Here is a 15,760-nt window from a genome sequence, read left to right as displayed (position 1 = left end):
GAATCGAAAGGATGAACGTGTGTGTGTGTGTGTGTGTGTGTGTGTGTGTGTGTGTGGCTGTGATTTGCTCGAGGATGCGAAACCAGGTTGTAAGGCCATCAGCATACCATCCCCCAATCATCACCGACCTGAAATACTCCAACACACCACAGCAAAGCCAAAGACAAAAACAGGCCCAAACCAGGCTGAAAATTTTAAATGTCTATATCCCCCAATGGGGGGTGTGTGTGGAAATTTGTGATTAAGCTAAAGTATTCATGTCATACTCACGAACACCAAATAGCGGGGGTGGGGGAAGTATATTTCGTGAAAGGTTTTGGAGAGATCGTGTTGTGCTGTGTCTCGGTTCAACATTCAACATCCACTGAACGAAGCCGACTCTAACCTTAAGTCCCCCACTGTTTACGGTTCTAAAAACACACCTCTTGTTTGCTTTCTCCAATCCCGATTTTGCATGAGGGCTTTCATACATCCTCTGTTTAAATATCCAGGTAAAGATAAACCGTACGATAAAAGCTGGATTGCTGGACTCGAATAATCACAATGATCTTGGTCTTATGAAGGACTCTACTCGGAATGCTTTCAAAAGAAGACAGTTTGTTTAAAAGTCTCAGTTGTGTGACCATAAGCCCAAAGGTCTTAAGACAAATGTTTAACTCCAAAGGCATAAAATATCTGCATGACTTATAAATGCAATGACATTTTCAACACTAACATAAGATTTGACCTTTCCTGTCCAGTCTTCTGGGATATGGCGTTTTCACAAAGTGAGTCTCTTTTTTCTTCCTGTTTATTGTTCAAAGGCCTGCCTGGAAACACACCCTTCAAGAATACAGCGGCTCAAGGGGTGGAAAAGAATCTCTATGAGCAGAACATCACAGACTGAAGCTCGATCCCACTGCAACCTTTTCAAGATTTAAAAGATTTGAGTAGGTGCATTTCCTCCCTCGCTCGGTTAAATGGGATCCCTAACGATGCAAGAAAATAGCCACGTTCATTCCAAGAATCAGGTTCAATCAAAGCACATCTCATTTATTCATCGCAGTATAAACACATTCTCGTGTCACAGGTTTTATGGATCGATTCAACAACAATCAGCACAAAGGATGACATTTTCCATTTTGACAGTGAGACTGTTAGAACCGAGGGGGGGAATTCTAAACCCTAAACTGTAAGAAACCCCAAATCATTCAGCAAAACTCTCCATGATTGGCTGAATCCTGACAAGTTAAAAATATCTCCAGTATCGAGTGATATCAGGAAAGACAGATCTTAGTGAAATCGTGCATTAGTAAAGAAATGCGATGGGAAAGTGTTTCCCTTTGGCCACAGGCTACTATTCCTCAAACATTTCACTGGATAATCAAATTTTAAAATGAAATTAACCCAGGCCTCCATGGAGATCTGAGGAAAATGCTATTCAGAGAGGGTTGAGAAGTATCTCGAAGCTCAGAAATGTCTGGCTAGAAACTATTTTCCGTAGTGGACGAAAGGACTGCACACGTTTTGCTATCAAGTGTCTACAGCCCTTTGAAGCCGCATCACGGTGCTTTATATCCGAAAATACTAGCACAGTAATTCTGAGAATGGCAGAATTGTTAGAAAATTTTAAAGCGCTTGAAAGTTGATGTTTACTTATTCTTATCATACTGATTTTGCTGGTAAAATTAGAAATAACTAGATCATTTACGGCATTGGCTTTAAAACTAGAATGTACCTCAGCATACCGGGAGGCCTTGAGAAAACTGAGAAATTAAGAAAAAGAAAATACATCCACATTCTATTTCTTTCCATACCCCCCATATTTAAAATCTGTGAAATTTTGGCAAAACTTTTATAAATGACATAGAGTACCCAGTTTAATTTACTTAATTTTGCTAAAGCATTCACTGAAAAGCTCCTTAACTCCTATTTTTTTAAGAAATATCTTTTGTACAGAAAAAATGGCAATTTTTACATGTCATCCCATATAATATCCAGTATTCCAAAAAATGGGTGTTTAAATCCTCGACCTTTTATTCAGACACACGTGAGCATATCTCGTGATGAAAGAGGACAGAAACGGAAAACAGTCTGAAGTACTATTTCCTAAACAAATCAGTTAGGAAAGTGACTAGCCTTGGCTGCCTCAGTTTCCTTCAAAGTACAGCAAAATGTTCGGGAACGGACAGTCTCTGACAACCCCAAAACGTCTCAGGTTGGACTCTGGGTTCATTCATGCCCGTCATGAAGAAGTTGGCCCCTCCTTGGCTTGACAAAGGGTTAGCCACATGGGAGGAACTCCCCAAAAATCTACAGGAAACAATCTTCCAGGTTGCTGATTATTAGGGAACAAACACTTTCAAGAGGAAATGAAGGAGAGGAAGGATTTGGCCACCAGGAGCCTGACTCCCAGCTCCTCCAAGGCGAGCGGGCTCCTTTGACCTTTGAGGATGAATTGTAACAAAAGCCAAGGCATTACTCCTCTCAGCAACGTCCCCTTCAGTGCTCAGATCGGCAGGTGGGGTGGCTGGTAAGAGCCACGAGGCGCAGCCACGGTGGACTGTGAAGACTTCTGTGGCTCAGTAGCGAAATTAATAAATACCTGAGCGAAATGATGAAAATCACTGTTAAGCTGTAAGGACATCAGACCATCTCTTCTCTACTATTTTAAGAAGGGACATCACCTCAAAGTGCTGCCCAACTTTCCTAAAAAACCACGAGGCTTTCATTCATACCACCCCCTCGGAAACCGCCATAAACACGTAATCCTTCGAGGACGCAGCTCGATGCAGGGATGATGGCTAAACCACCTGGAAATTTGGGATGCCCTGAGCAGGGCTTAAGAAGGAAGGTGGGGGGGCGCCTGGGTGGCACAGCGGTTAAGCGTCTGCCTTCAGCTCAGGGCGTGGTCCCGGCGTTATGGGATCGAGCCCCACGTCAGGCTCCTCCGCTAGGAGCCTGCTTCTTCCTCTCCCACTCCCCCTGCTTGTGTTCCCTCTCTCGCTGGCTGTCTCTATCTCTGTCGAATAAATAAAATAATAAAATCTTTAAAAAAAAAAAAAAGAAGGAAGGTGGGATTTCACTCTACATCCTGGTACTCGTAAACCAAGCTCTCTGCTTCCCAAAGTCAGCTATGGCTCAGCTATGCTGCACTGCCCTTAGACATTTTGGGGGATGAGTACAACGAAGAAGGGAAGGTTAAAGGGGCCTGACTTGCCCAGTGAACACCCCACGTAACTGTGGACAAATGGGAGCCCTACCGATGACGTACCTTGAGTGGCTTCTTGCTGACAAGAAGCAAACCTCCTGACACTCACCATCCTATTCAGTAAAACCAGCGATTCATTTAAAGAAAGGACGACCTCAAGAAGTCATCTGGCTAGTTTAAAGGCGGCCGGGGGAGGCTTCGAGCACACACCGAAATGCCACCTGCCCAGGCGTTCAAGGTACCATACCTGTTCCAGAGTGGTTTGGGTAATGGAGTAATGTTTGATATTCAGCAAGCTCTTATTGTTCTCTAGAACTCGGAACAGGTCCGCTAAGCACTGCCATTGCTTCGGCACGTGATATTCCAGTAAATTAAGGCGCTGCCCCTAAAAGCCGAAACAACAAATAGTGAATTGTATCACGTGATTATCACACAGGAACGCTGCGCTTACCTGATACATAAATCATCGTTTTCTCAAACCACACACCTGAGTGGCAGCTGGAGGGCGGGTCGGTTCTGAGAGTCTCCAGCGCACGTGTACGGGGGACGGGGTCCCCTCAAGGCTGAGTGGCTGTTTTGCCCCTCGTACGCCCCCTGCCCCGCCACAGCGTGGGGAAGCCCTCCCTGGGGGTAAGAAGGCGCCTCGCCCTGCTGAGAAGGAGGAAGTCAGCACGGAGGAAGGAGATGCCCCTGAACCCCGCTGGGTCTTGAGCAGAGCTCCCTGTTGTCCTCACCAGGAGCCAGCGAGCAACTCGTGGTAAGAGAGGAAATGTTCCCATCCTCATTTTCACAGGTGCAAAGGGGCTAACAGCAAGCATGTTATGGGACATCTGGAGCAGGACCTGAGCACGAACGCCTGGTCTTGTAGAGTGTGCTTCTTGTCCATGGGTTTTTACTCAGTGACTCTTGTTGAAATAGGCGATAGCTACTTTACAGACGAGACCCTATTTATGATAAACTAGAATCGTGTAGTTAAAAGCTATTGTAGATGGTGCTTCCAAAATGTTAACGTGCATAGACATCGCCTGGTCACCTCCTTCAATGCGGATTTGGATTCAGTAGGGTGGCTTGAGGTCCTGCAGGTGGAACCAGCTCCCCGGGGATGGAGATGCTGCTAGTCCAGGCATCACACTTTGCATCAAGTTATAAAGGATTAGGGGTCCCAAGCACAGGGCGCTCTTTGTAAAATAATGCTGCAACCACCAAGTCTAGAAGCCCCACAGCCAATGTCTGGAAGGCATTACCTTTTGCAATCTCCCACCTAGAACAAAACAAGCCATGCAAGGGGGCTGTGCCCATGGGGAGTGCGGGGTACGTAACCACGGTCTGCCCCAGGACACCCCACAAAGTGGCCAGACAGGCTTGTCATCCTTCACAGAGGCCAAGCGATATCCACTGGCCATGCTGTTTCGGGGAGGGGGGGGAGCTACGCTTTGCAACCAGGCCCAGACCGTAGGCAGGATCTCCTAACAGTGCAGAAAAAATAGGGAAAAAGACAAACACACTTATCCGATTTCTCAGGCTGAAAACAAAGAAGGAATGCAGAATTTCAGCGCTACCTTAAACTGGATCCCTGGAAAATGGAGCTTCAAGCAGTCAGAAACCGCGCCATGCAGATTCGTTTCCTGACAGAGCCAAATCTTCACTGAGTAACCATCACCAAACCTGGAAGTCAAATGACACCAAAACACGGTTACAACTATTTGGACTAAGAGGGGGAAATTCTAAGTCCATTTCCGTAGGGATACAGTAAAGGAAAACTATTCCAAATCGACGCAAGAGTCTGCATTTTCAAAAATATAACACTCAGAAGTCAATTGAAACTCAGTTATGCGGTTTTCTGTAATCCATTGACCCAGACGCTGACTTATCTTTTTTTTTTTTAGTTTTACTTATATAACGTTTATTTTTTTTTAATTTTTTATTTTTATTTATATTTTGACGTAAAGTTCGATGATTCATTAGTTGCGTATAACACCCAGTGCACCATGCAATACGTGCCCTCCTTACTACCCATCACCAGATGCTGACTTATCTTTAAGCGCAAAATCAGCAAACCCTGGCATCAATCCCTATTCAGTAAAAGAGGGAAGCTGAAATCGAACGTGAAGCAATGTGCTGAGTTCGAGAAGCCGGAGCCGGGCCATGGACCGACCCTGAGAAGCACTGTGGCTCCCAGGTCCATGATGATTAAGTGTGGCAGGGGAGAGGTGACAGGGAGCGCAGAAGTAATGAGCCAGGCGTCTGCTTCTTCATCGCGTAAAGCAATTCTCCTATCTGTACCCTGACCCTGCAGTGCGGTGACCACGGGGAAAGCTGGTCTGGGAGGTGCAGCCCCCCACACTGTGGAGCTGTGCACGGCAGCTTCCCCGGTGACCGGACGACCACGCCTGAGGTGATGGCCACACCACAGAGTGATCTCAAAGAGTCACCTGCAAGAATTTAAGGGGTTTCTAAAAACCGCCCATCCCATGGTGCTGAGCACATAATAGCATCTCAATAAAGATCCGTGAGAATAAAAACAAAGACATGAACACATCATGATGACAGCAGTCTGTGTCGATTTTGCTCATTGATATATCTCTCCTAAGTACCTAGAACTAATAACTGGGAGTTGAATGAACGAATGAATGGAAAGAACAGAAGGCATGCCCAGACCTTTATAAGCACCTCATTTACTTAAACATTTCACACGTTGACGGTCCAATCACTTTTCTTCAGGCGAATGTATCTGGTGCAGAAGGAGGACTGAGATAATGTGACTTCGCTCATTGACTTGAAGCATCCCGAGATCCTAGTCCGGGTTCTGACTCCCTGCTCCTGCTCTGATTTCAAATTTCCCCCAAGATGGGAGTGTGGCCCCAACATCTCCCGTCCTTCGGGGCTGATGGTCTCGGATCCACTTGCAGCTGAGAGGTTGTTGAGGATGTTGATAAAATATGGATGAAAACAGGCAGAAAAGCATCCTGGCGCTTCTCCTGAGCTGCCTGGAAGGGTTTCTGAAGGAGGTGTGCGTCTTGGACACTCCTCTGCTCAGGAGCAGGGGTCCCACGCTGTGTTGCCCACTAACCCGGCCCATCCCACCCCGTCTTCACCACAGCCTCCCTCCTGGGGGTGTGTTCCCACGTCTCATGTGGGGAAGACACTGAGGTCCGGACGGCTGCAGGCACATGGGTTCGCCGAGCCGTGGGTCCTGTCTGCACGTGAAGTTGCATCCTGGGGGCACAGATGAGCACAGAGCGTGTTTCTGGTCTGGCAGCCGTTATGTCTAACGGCGTCTGTGCTGCCGACGCTGGGCCCGGATGGCCGGCCAGGTTGGAATGCACCCCCTCCCTCCACATACCAGATGTGGGACCCGGGAGCCATGTGCGTCTGATAAGGGTGCCAGACAACTGAATGATTTCCTTGGAAACCCTCCGGGGCCGTGTCTGGCACGGAGCAAGTAAGTAAACAGATACCCAGTCCAATTGAGTTTCTGTGCAGGATACAATCCAAATGGAAGAACACTTTGGCGTGAGGAAGTTCACGTTTCTTCGGGAAACACAGATGAAAGCAGACGAACCAATGAGAATGTGGATCTGAAGCGCGTACGACATTAAGCACAAAGGTGGGAGGGGACGGTGCGCACAGAGGACCTCACTCTTCCACTCACGCCAGGGTCCACGTGCACCATTAGCACAAACCGCAGCCCCGTGGGCCTACTTTGCTAACGCATTTTGAAAAACTCATGCTAAATAAATTCTAATCGCTATCTAATAAATTCTCACTATGCACATATACCTAATAATATTGAAAATTCTTTCAAAATGAAGTTTCATCAGATCTAAGCCACTTCCGGCTTTACTCTAGACGATGTGAAATATGAAGCACTTTAAGGAAAGAAAAAACCCCCACAAGAAAATGTTCCTGAGATAGGCTGGCAAGTGTCTCGGGATCTCTCTGGAGTCGTCAAGACTCCTGGACAGAAAGTAACAGAAGGAGGTCATCTTCAAATACTAGGAGAATCTTTGTAGATCAGCGAATTCATTTATGATGCGAGAATCTAATTGACCTTGTCTTTACTTTCTCCTTTCTGCCTATAACCTACACATTTATGCCAACGACCTAAGTTCCACAAGGGATGTATTTGATTTGTGTGCTTTCCAGTCTAAAAGCTTTCAAAGCGGCCAAAGGTCCTTCGTTTACATATGTGGTCATCGGTCCGACGTGGCTCAGCATCGTGTCCGCGTCACGCGCATGGTCACAGAAAGAGAAATAAAGCCCGTTATCGGCTGGCAAAGGTGCCTGTAACACTTATGCGTTTGGCCGCTGTTTGTGATACACTTTGGTTCATAGACACCAAGTGTAATACATGTAACCAGTGTTGAAATACAAGAGCAAACAGTGTGCCGGTGGGTAACAGACACGCACACGCAGGTTCAGGAGCCAGACGTCCGAGTCCAGTGAGCGAGCGAGGAGGGTGGGAGGCGGACAGCTGTGTGAGCACCTGACTGAGCTAGAAGCTTCCTCGTCACCTCGTCAGGGTCCGCGAGGTGATCCTGCCCACAGAGGAAGCCGAGAGCACTGGGCACACGGGTTCCATCGTGAGGCACTGAGCACTGTTGCTCCATTTCGTCCCCAAGGACCCCGATGTGGCTACATCTGTCCCTATTTTACAAAAGTGAAATGGGATAGAGAGGAGGTCAGGTGACGTGCTCAAGGGGACACAGCGGCCAGGAATGGAGGACGGCACAGCCCCAACCCCGGTCAGCAGAGCGCCAACCTGGCATGGGCCGGGGTCCTGTGTCACGGTCCACACACCTGCGTTCTTTGTAGCTCCACTTTCACGCCAAGTACCCTGTTGTGCTTGCACAGCCACCGTGTGCCCAGAACACAACAGATGGCACTTCTTTAGAAGATGTGGGACTTGGAAACCCAAAGAGTTGGGAGACTGCTCGTTGTCACACAGCTCGTTCTGGCAGAGACGGGCAGCGAGCCGTCTTACCCTGAAACCCTGTCTCTTCATCACGGTGGCCTTTCTTACTCCAGCCCCAGTCAAGTTTGGTCCAGAAAACATTCTAATCACTGCCTGTGCCGATCGGAATGGCTGCAAGGGGAGCCAATCGAAGGCATCTGCATGAAGACAGCGTCTGACAAATAAATTAGGAGCAGTGTTCGGCAGCTGACACCAGCACTCCTCCCAGGGGACGAACGGTCCTGGCAAAGAACTTCCACAGATTTCTGAGTTTAAGAGAAAGATCTGGATGGGTTGATGACACGGCCTCACAGTAAAGAGAAGCTTGGCCTGCGTCGACACACCTCTGTCCATGAAACCTCCCCTCTCTGGCCAGGGTGTGCCTTTCCTAAATGACTCCACCAGCCAAAGGCCCCGTTGAGCTCCTAGGGGATCGGGTCGCCCTTCCCTTGTGCACCCAGGGGTGCACGCATCCCTCTTGTCCATCAGCTGTCACAGCAGAGCTCCCTGAGGCCGGGAGCCCAGTTTCTGTTCAATGAATTAACGAATGCATGAAGTCCCTTGTTAGAGTCTGATGTCGTAACATCGGTATTGCTCTCTTCACCCAACAGCCAAATGTACTATACATTTCCATCGCTTTTTCCTTTCTTCCTGGAATAATTGGAAGGGATCGTCTGGAAGCATGCAGCAAGAGCCACATCAGCAGGAGGGGTAGACAAGTGGCCTCATCTTCAGCATGGTAGCATTTCGCCCGACAAACAAGTCCCGCAGACGGGGCTGAGGTTACAGCTGTAAGACTGGCTCTCTTATTTGGTCTCCTGAGTGTTTTCATGATCGCTGAACATCTTCCTTCATTTCAGAAAGACCCCAGAATCTAGGTAGATAAACCACACCTTTTGTAAAGCCGACAATATATGAGTGATTGTCTAGATCTCCCAATCCTGACAAATAGGCATTTCTTCCTTATTTCCCTTTTCATTTCTGAAAAGAACGTTGGAATAGAAATGGAGCCATTACCCATGAAGCTGAAATCCCCACACCATGATTTCCATTCTCAGTAATGGAAGACATGCCTGCTTAACACAGAAGGATCCAGAAAACTTCTTCCTTGTTGAAACGAGTTATTTATGTGATTCTGATTAACAGAATAACAAAAGTTCCCCAATAGGTAATAATCCTCCTGCATAAAAGCAAGGGTCTAGAAGACAGCTACCCAAATTATTTCAATGAGCACATTGGGTCAATTTCCAATTAGTATTTTCTTTCTGTGTTTCCAAAAGCCACATAAGCAATCTGGAAACAAACAGAAAACAAACAAGAAGGAACTCCTGTGATCTTATCCTTCTCTAGGGCTCCAAGCACGGCCCCGTTAAATCTCTGTAAGAGAACACAGACCCTAACATGAAAATCCTATGGGGGCTCCATCAGTTAAGCGTCTACTTTTGGCTTAGGTCATGATCCTGGAGCCCTGGGATCGAGTCCTGCGTCAGGCTCCCTGCTCAGCGGGGAGCCTGCTTCTCCCTTTCTGCCTGTGGCTCCCCCCTGCTTGTACTCTCTCTCTCTCTCAAAGAAATAGATAAAATCTTTTAAAAAAATTAAAGTCCTACGAGGTAGCACATTTTCCTAAAGGAAATAAAATCCAACTCCTGATTATCAAAGAGAATGGAATTTCTGGGAGTTCGGTGTCCATCCATCTGGGGTGGCGTAAGTTATGAGAAGGGTAGGGAAGTTTCTAGCAGCTAACTGATGTCTTGCCACATCAGACGTCATAATGTGGCCAACACTGGGGCTCTCGCTGTTGTGAGAGGCAGCCACCCAGCTGGTGTCACACCCACAGGACCCGGAGAGGCAGCGGAACAGAGGCAGCCAGTCTCGTCCCGGTTTGTCTCCATGAGCTCAGCAACGTAATTAAGCAAACATTCCAGAGAAGCAGACTGGGCTGCTAGTTCCTGGCTTGATGAGCGCTGCCCGGAGAGAGGCCCCGAGGCCCTGCCAGGTGAGATGTGGGTGAGGAGGACCACACCACCATCAGCACGGGGAACCTTCACAGCCAGACACCCGCCCAGCTGCCCCCGTGCAGAGAGCACGACTTCGCAGAGCACTGTGGTGGAGGGGAGGTTCCGCTGCAGACACACAAGCAAACACACTTCTCTGTGGGGCTGTGATCTGGGGGTGATGGCCCTTTTGGAACGTGTGAGTAAAGCTTTTCCGCATTCAGTTTCAGAGGATTCCCAAATAATCTTGATGGACTCCAGTTGGACCCCACGTAGCACAGTCTTTAAAATAATAATAGAAGGATAAGAACAATAAATGGTTTTCTTAGCAGAGAGGAACTACTCTTAGGAGCAGCCTCCTTCCCCTTGTTGAGAAGACATCTCGATAACACAGATTCCAGCCTGAAGTCTCTGGCACCAAAATGTGGCTGGGACTTCCCTGCTGGACCCGAGGGTAGGCACGTATTGGCAGCCCGGGGAGCCAGGAGAGCAGCAGTAGAGGGTGCGGGGTGGGCCAGGTGGAAAGTTCTGTGATGACCTCCTTCCCGGCTCCACGTCCCACGTACATCAGGAAACTGACTAAGTTCACAGAATACTTGAGAGAACGATGTTGGCAACACTGTGGACAATAAGAGGGGCCACAGCTGGACTGACCTGGCTCCCACACCAGACAGCAGGTGGGACCCTGCAGGTGCAAAGGGCACACGGGTGACCTAACCTAACCTGCCAGGAATTGACAGCCCTCATGGCATTAAAGCGGACCGGTCTTCCTAAGTCTCCCATGGGCAGTGCAGACCCCAAAGATGAATCCTCAAAATGGTGACTATTTTCCTAGTGTTACTCTGGATCCCTCGAACCACAGATCAAAACCAGATGATCTATAAAAAGCACGTGCCGACGGGGACCAGCTTCTCACGATACATTGTGTGGATGTGCGGATGTAAGGCGACTCCCCGGCTTCTCCGCAAGCAATTTGTTGGAGGGATTTCCTAGACGGAGTCTCATCAAAAGATGTATTTGCCCTCATGTAATGTCACTTAATCACTCCAATATGCTTTTATAAGCAAGAACATTAAACTATAAACAGGTACACTGGCGGGAGGGGAGCGGGGGCATTAGGAAACCAGATGTTTCAAAAACCCTCAGGAACAATCAGTGTGAACACCCCACCGTAAGGTCACAGTCATTTTGGGTGTAGGTGTGAAACCAGCATGAAGTGGATGCAAATGGATGTTTTTGAAAATGGATGGCCGGATTTCTGGCAGGATGGTGTGAAAAGCTCCACAAACCCATTCCTTACCAAAGATGATAATAATTATCAAAGGCAACCATTCAAAATCTCTGGAAATGAGGACGCCTGGGTGGCTCAGTTGGTAGAGCAACTGCCTTCGGCTCGGGTCATGATCTCGGGGTCCTGGGATCGAGCCCCGATTGGGCTCCCTGCTCAGCAGGGAGTCTGCTCCTTCCTCTGCCCCTGTACATGATCTCTCTCACTCTCCCAAAAAAAAAAAAAAAAAAAAGCTAGTGAAATTGACTAAGGAGAGAGATTGTGTGGTATCTGACATGAGACCTGCTCTCTGCCTGCTACCCCCAGCCCAGCAAGACAGAAACCCCACTACAGACAGTGCCTACAAAACACACAGTATGTCCCCTGGCTCCTGGTTGGAGGGTTCTCTTCCTGGCAGGAGCAGAGTGTCACCATTTCCCCTCCTGCCCCCCCTCCCCCGGTACCTATTGCTGAAGCTGAATTCCAGAAAGTTCAACAGGTTGTGGCGTCCTTCTTCTGCCCAGCCCTCATGCATGGCAGAGGCTCTCATCTAGGACAACTGGGGAAAGGAGAGGAAGGATAGCCCCTTCCTCTGGCCCATGAAGCAGGCGCTCCACTCCTGGAGAGCACGTTGAAGAGGACCTGAGGCTCGCGTCTGCCCTTGGGCATGACGCATGCAGTTCCTAAACAAGGTGTCACTCAGAGAGAAGCACACCTCTGTCCCCATGCCCAGTTCCAGAGCCCAGCTGTGGCTCGGAGACTCTGCCCTAGAGGAGAAGCAGGCCATAGGGCAGGTGATTCCCAATCTCGTCCCAAAGGACCAGCCCTGTTTGTAGCAAAGCATGGAGAAGTTCAAGCCTAAGGGCCCTCTCAAATCAGCAGAGGGTGTGGTGAAAGGCCAGGGGGAGAAATGGGTCCATGAACTGCAGACACAGGAAAACTGTAGGCCAGCTGGTTTGCAGGAAAGAGACCATTGGAAGAAGACTTCCTGGTGTCAGAGCAAATCTCAAACACTGGCCTTAGGAAGCATCAGTTCAAAGAAGCCCAAATTACGGGCGCCCGGGTGGCTCAGTCTGTTAAGCATCTGACTCTTGGTTTTGGCTCAGGTCATGATCTCAGGGTCATGAGATTGAGCCCTGCATCAGGCTTCACACTCAGCACAGAGTCTGCTTGAAATTCTTTGTCTCTCTCCCTCTGCCCCTTCCCAACTCTCTCTCTCGAACATAAATACATAAAATCCTTAAAAAAAAAAAAAAATAAAAGCCTTAGTTTGATTGGATTAGGCTGTGGAGCAACTTATGTCCCAGGACATTGTTGAAACCAATAGGACAGTCGGTCAGAGATCAGTGACGCTAACCACTGGCTGTGGTCAAGAGGTGAGGCAGAAAGCCAGGCCCGAAGCACCATCACCCCGGGTGACTGTGGGCACACCCTGGGCAGCCCCCCAGGGAGCATCATCAGAGGATTCACCCTGTGCAGGGGCAGAAACAGGCTGCACTAAAACTACCTGAATCGTCACTGAACACAGAAACAAGCAGGAAACCATAGCAAGCCCCAGCGGCGGGAGGCCAGTGCCCAGAATTGCTGCAGTGCATCGCCAAAATGCCCGGCTTCTGATAAAAAATGATGAGACACATACGGAAACAGGAAAGAATGACCCATATGCCAGAAAAAAAAATGCAAAACAGAAACTGCTTGTGAAAGCAGCCAGATGTTGGACTAACAAAGACCACAAAGTAGTGATTATAAATATGTCAAAAGCACTAAAAGAAACCATGATTAAAGAAGCCAAAAGAAGGTATGATGATAGTGTCCCATCAACTAGAGACTAGCAGCAAAGAGACAGAAATTATGAAAAAGACCCACATGGAAATTTGGGAGTTGAATAATAGAACTGAAATAAAAACTCACTCAAGAGACTCAAGAGTTTGACTTTGCAAAGGGAAGAATTAGTAAGCTCGAAGATAGAGATTCTGTGACCCAAAAACAGACAAGAAAAATGGGCAGAGGCTCAGAGAAGTGTAGGACACCGTAAACAAGATTAACAGTTGACTTCTCATCAGAAATACTGGAGACCAGAAGCCATTGAAATGTGACCATTTAATAACACTTAAACATTTAAAGTGCTTGAAAAAAAAAAAACCCACAGAAAACAAAAAATTGCCAACCAAGAATCTTATGTCTGGAAATGTTATTTTTCAAAACGAAGGCAAAATAAAAACATTTCCTGATAGAAATAGAGAGACTTTAATTGGAAGACCCACCATCCAAGAAATACTGAACTAAGAACTTATTTCAACCTGAAGGTAGGGGACCTCCAGACAATAAAATCCACATGAAAAAAAACAGTACAAGTAAAAGTAACTACGCAATTATAACAGACAGTAAAAACACACACCCTCTCTCCTTTCTTCTCTTAGGGGATTGTAGAAGCAATTATATTAACAATACGCAGCTGTATTATTGGGCCTTTGACATCCAGAAATGTAATAAACTGGCCAGTAATAGACCAAAGGAGCCGAGAGAAAGGAAAGCTGTGTCCGATGAAGAGAAGGGTTCCATATGGTAACTTCGATCCACAGGAAAAAAAGACGAGAGCCAGAAATGTTACATAAGGAAGTTAATATAACAAAGGCTATAAATATATACTTGCTCTCCTTTTTTGTAGCAGCTCCTTTAAAAGAGACAAAAATTACATGCAGTAATAATTACAGCAACCTATTCTTGGGTCGGTAACACTGATAAGTGTTAGGTGTCTAACATAATAACAGCAAGAGGCAGGAAAGTGATCCAGATCATTTCCGTATCTCACTGGAACTAGATTAACTTAACTCTAAAGCTAATTCTGATGAGTCAGGATGTACATGGTAAGCCCCAAGAGCATCCGCTAAGGACAAAACCAAAACCATAGGTATAGTAGAAAAATGGCTAAGAAATTAAGATGCTATTAGAAAATATTAGAAAATATTCACTTAATGCAAAAAAAAGCAGTAAAAGAGAAACAATGAAAGAAAAGCAACACAAGACTTATAGAAACCAAAGGTGAAAGGGCAAGTCTAACTAATAATAATAATCCAACTCTATCAATAATCAATAATCAATCAATAATGTTAAACGTGAATGGATTAAATGATCAAATAAAAAGCCGAGATCATTAGACCAAAAAAGATCCAAAACTATGCCACCTATATGAGACACGCTTGGAATTCAAAGATACAGACAGATTGAAAGTAAAAGGATAGAAATAGATGTTAAACAAACAGCAACATCAACAAAGCTGGAATGGCGATACTAACATGATGGAAAGTAGACTTTAAAACAAAAAATTTACTGAAGGAGAAAGGAGACCTTACAGTGATAAAAAGTTAATCCATCAAGAAAATATAACAAGTATACTCATATTTGTACGTAAGAACAGAGCACCAAAAATACATGAAGAAAAAGCTGACAGAACTGAAGGCAGACATGCACAATTTACTAACAATATTGGCTAGAACAACCTGGAAAAAGATTAACGGGGAAATAGCACAATTTAACAACCCATTATAAGCCAACAACACTTAAAAAGCATCTACAGAGCCCTCTACCAAACAACAGAAGAATATATATTATTTTCAAGTGCGCACAGAACATTCTCCAGGATAGACCACACAGTAGGCCATAAAACAAACTTCAGTAAACTTAAAAGGATAAAAATAGTATCCAAGATCTACAAAGAACTTCTCAAACTCAATACACAGGAAACAAATAATCAAATCAAAAAATGGGCAGAATATATGAACAGACACTTTTCCAATGAAGACATACAAATGGCTAACAGACACATGAAAAAATGTTCAAAATCATCAGCCATCAGGGAAATTCAAATCAAAACCACATTGAGATACCACTTTACGCCAGTTAGAATGGCAAAAATTGACAAGGCAGGAAACAATAAATGTTGGAGAGGATGTGGAGAAAGGGGATCCCTCTTACATTGTTGGTGGGAATGCAAGTTGGTACAGCCACTTTGGAAAACAGTGTGGAGTTCCCTTAAAAAGTTAAAATTTGGCTACCTTATGATCCAGCAATTGCACTACTGGGTATTTACCCCAAAGATACAGATGTAGTGAAGAGAAGGGCCATATGCACCCCAATGTTCATAGCAGCATTGTCCACGATAGCCAAATTGTGGAAGAATCCGAGATGCCCTTCAACAGATGACTGGATTAAGAAGATGTGGTCCATATATACAATGGAATATTACTCAGCTACCAGAAAGAACAATTACACAACATTTGCAGCAACGTGGATGGGACTGGAGGAGATTATGCTAAGTGAAATAAGTCAAGCAGAGAAAGACAATTATCATATGG

The 15,760-nt window shown here is 46.4% G+C and overlaps 1 protein-coding gene across 1 annotated transcript in view; it reads right to left on the bottom strand.

Moving 5' to 3' along the window:
- Positions 1-1,006: 1,006 nt before the first annotated feature.
- The window catches only part of ABCA13 (ATP binding cassette subfamily A member 13), a 369,975-nt gene continuing 355,221 nt past the window's right edge, over positions 1,007-15,760 (bottom strand). The window contains 3 exon segments of the mRNA XM_040644577.1: positions 1,007-2,584; positions 3,438-3,575; positions 4,750-4,855. Of these exon segments, the coding sequence (XP_040500511.1) occupies positions 2,489-2,584; positions 3,438-3,575; positions 4,750-4,855 (340 nt within the window). The 3' untranslated portion in view covers positions 1,007-2,488.

Source organism: Ursus maritimus, unplaced genomic scaffold, assembly GCF_017311325.1.
Source record: "Ursus maritimus isolate PB19 unplaced genomic scaffold, ASM1731132v1 scaffold_3, whole genome shotgun sequence".
Classification (NCBI taxonomy): Eukaryota; Metazoa; Chordata; class Mammalia; order Carnivora; family Ursidae; genus Ursus; species Ursus maritimus.
The sequence above is the reverse complement of the archived record's forward strand: the minus strand, read 5'-3'. Positions and strand labels throughout refer to the sequence as shown.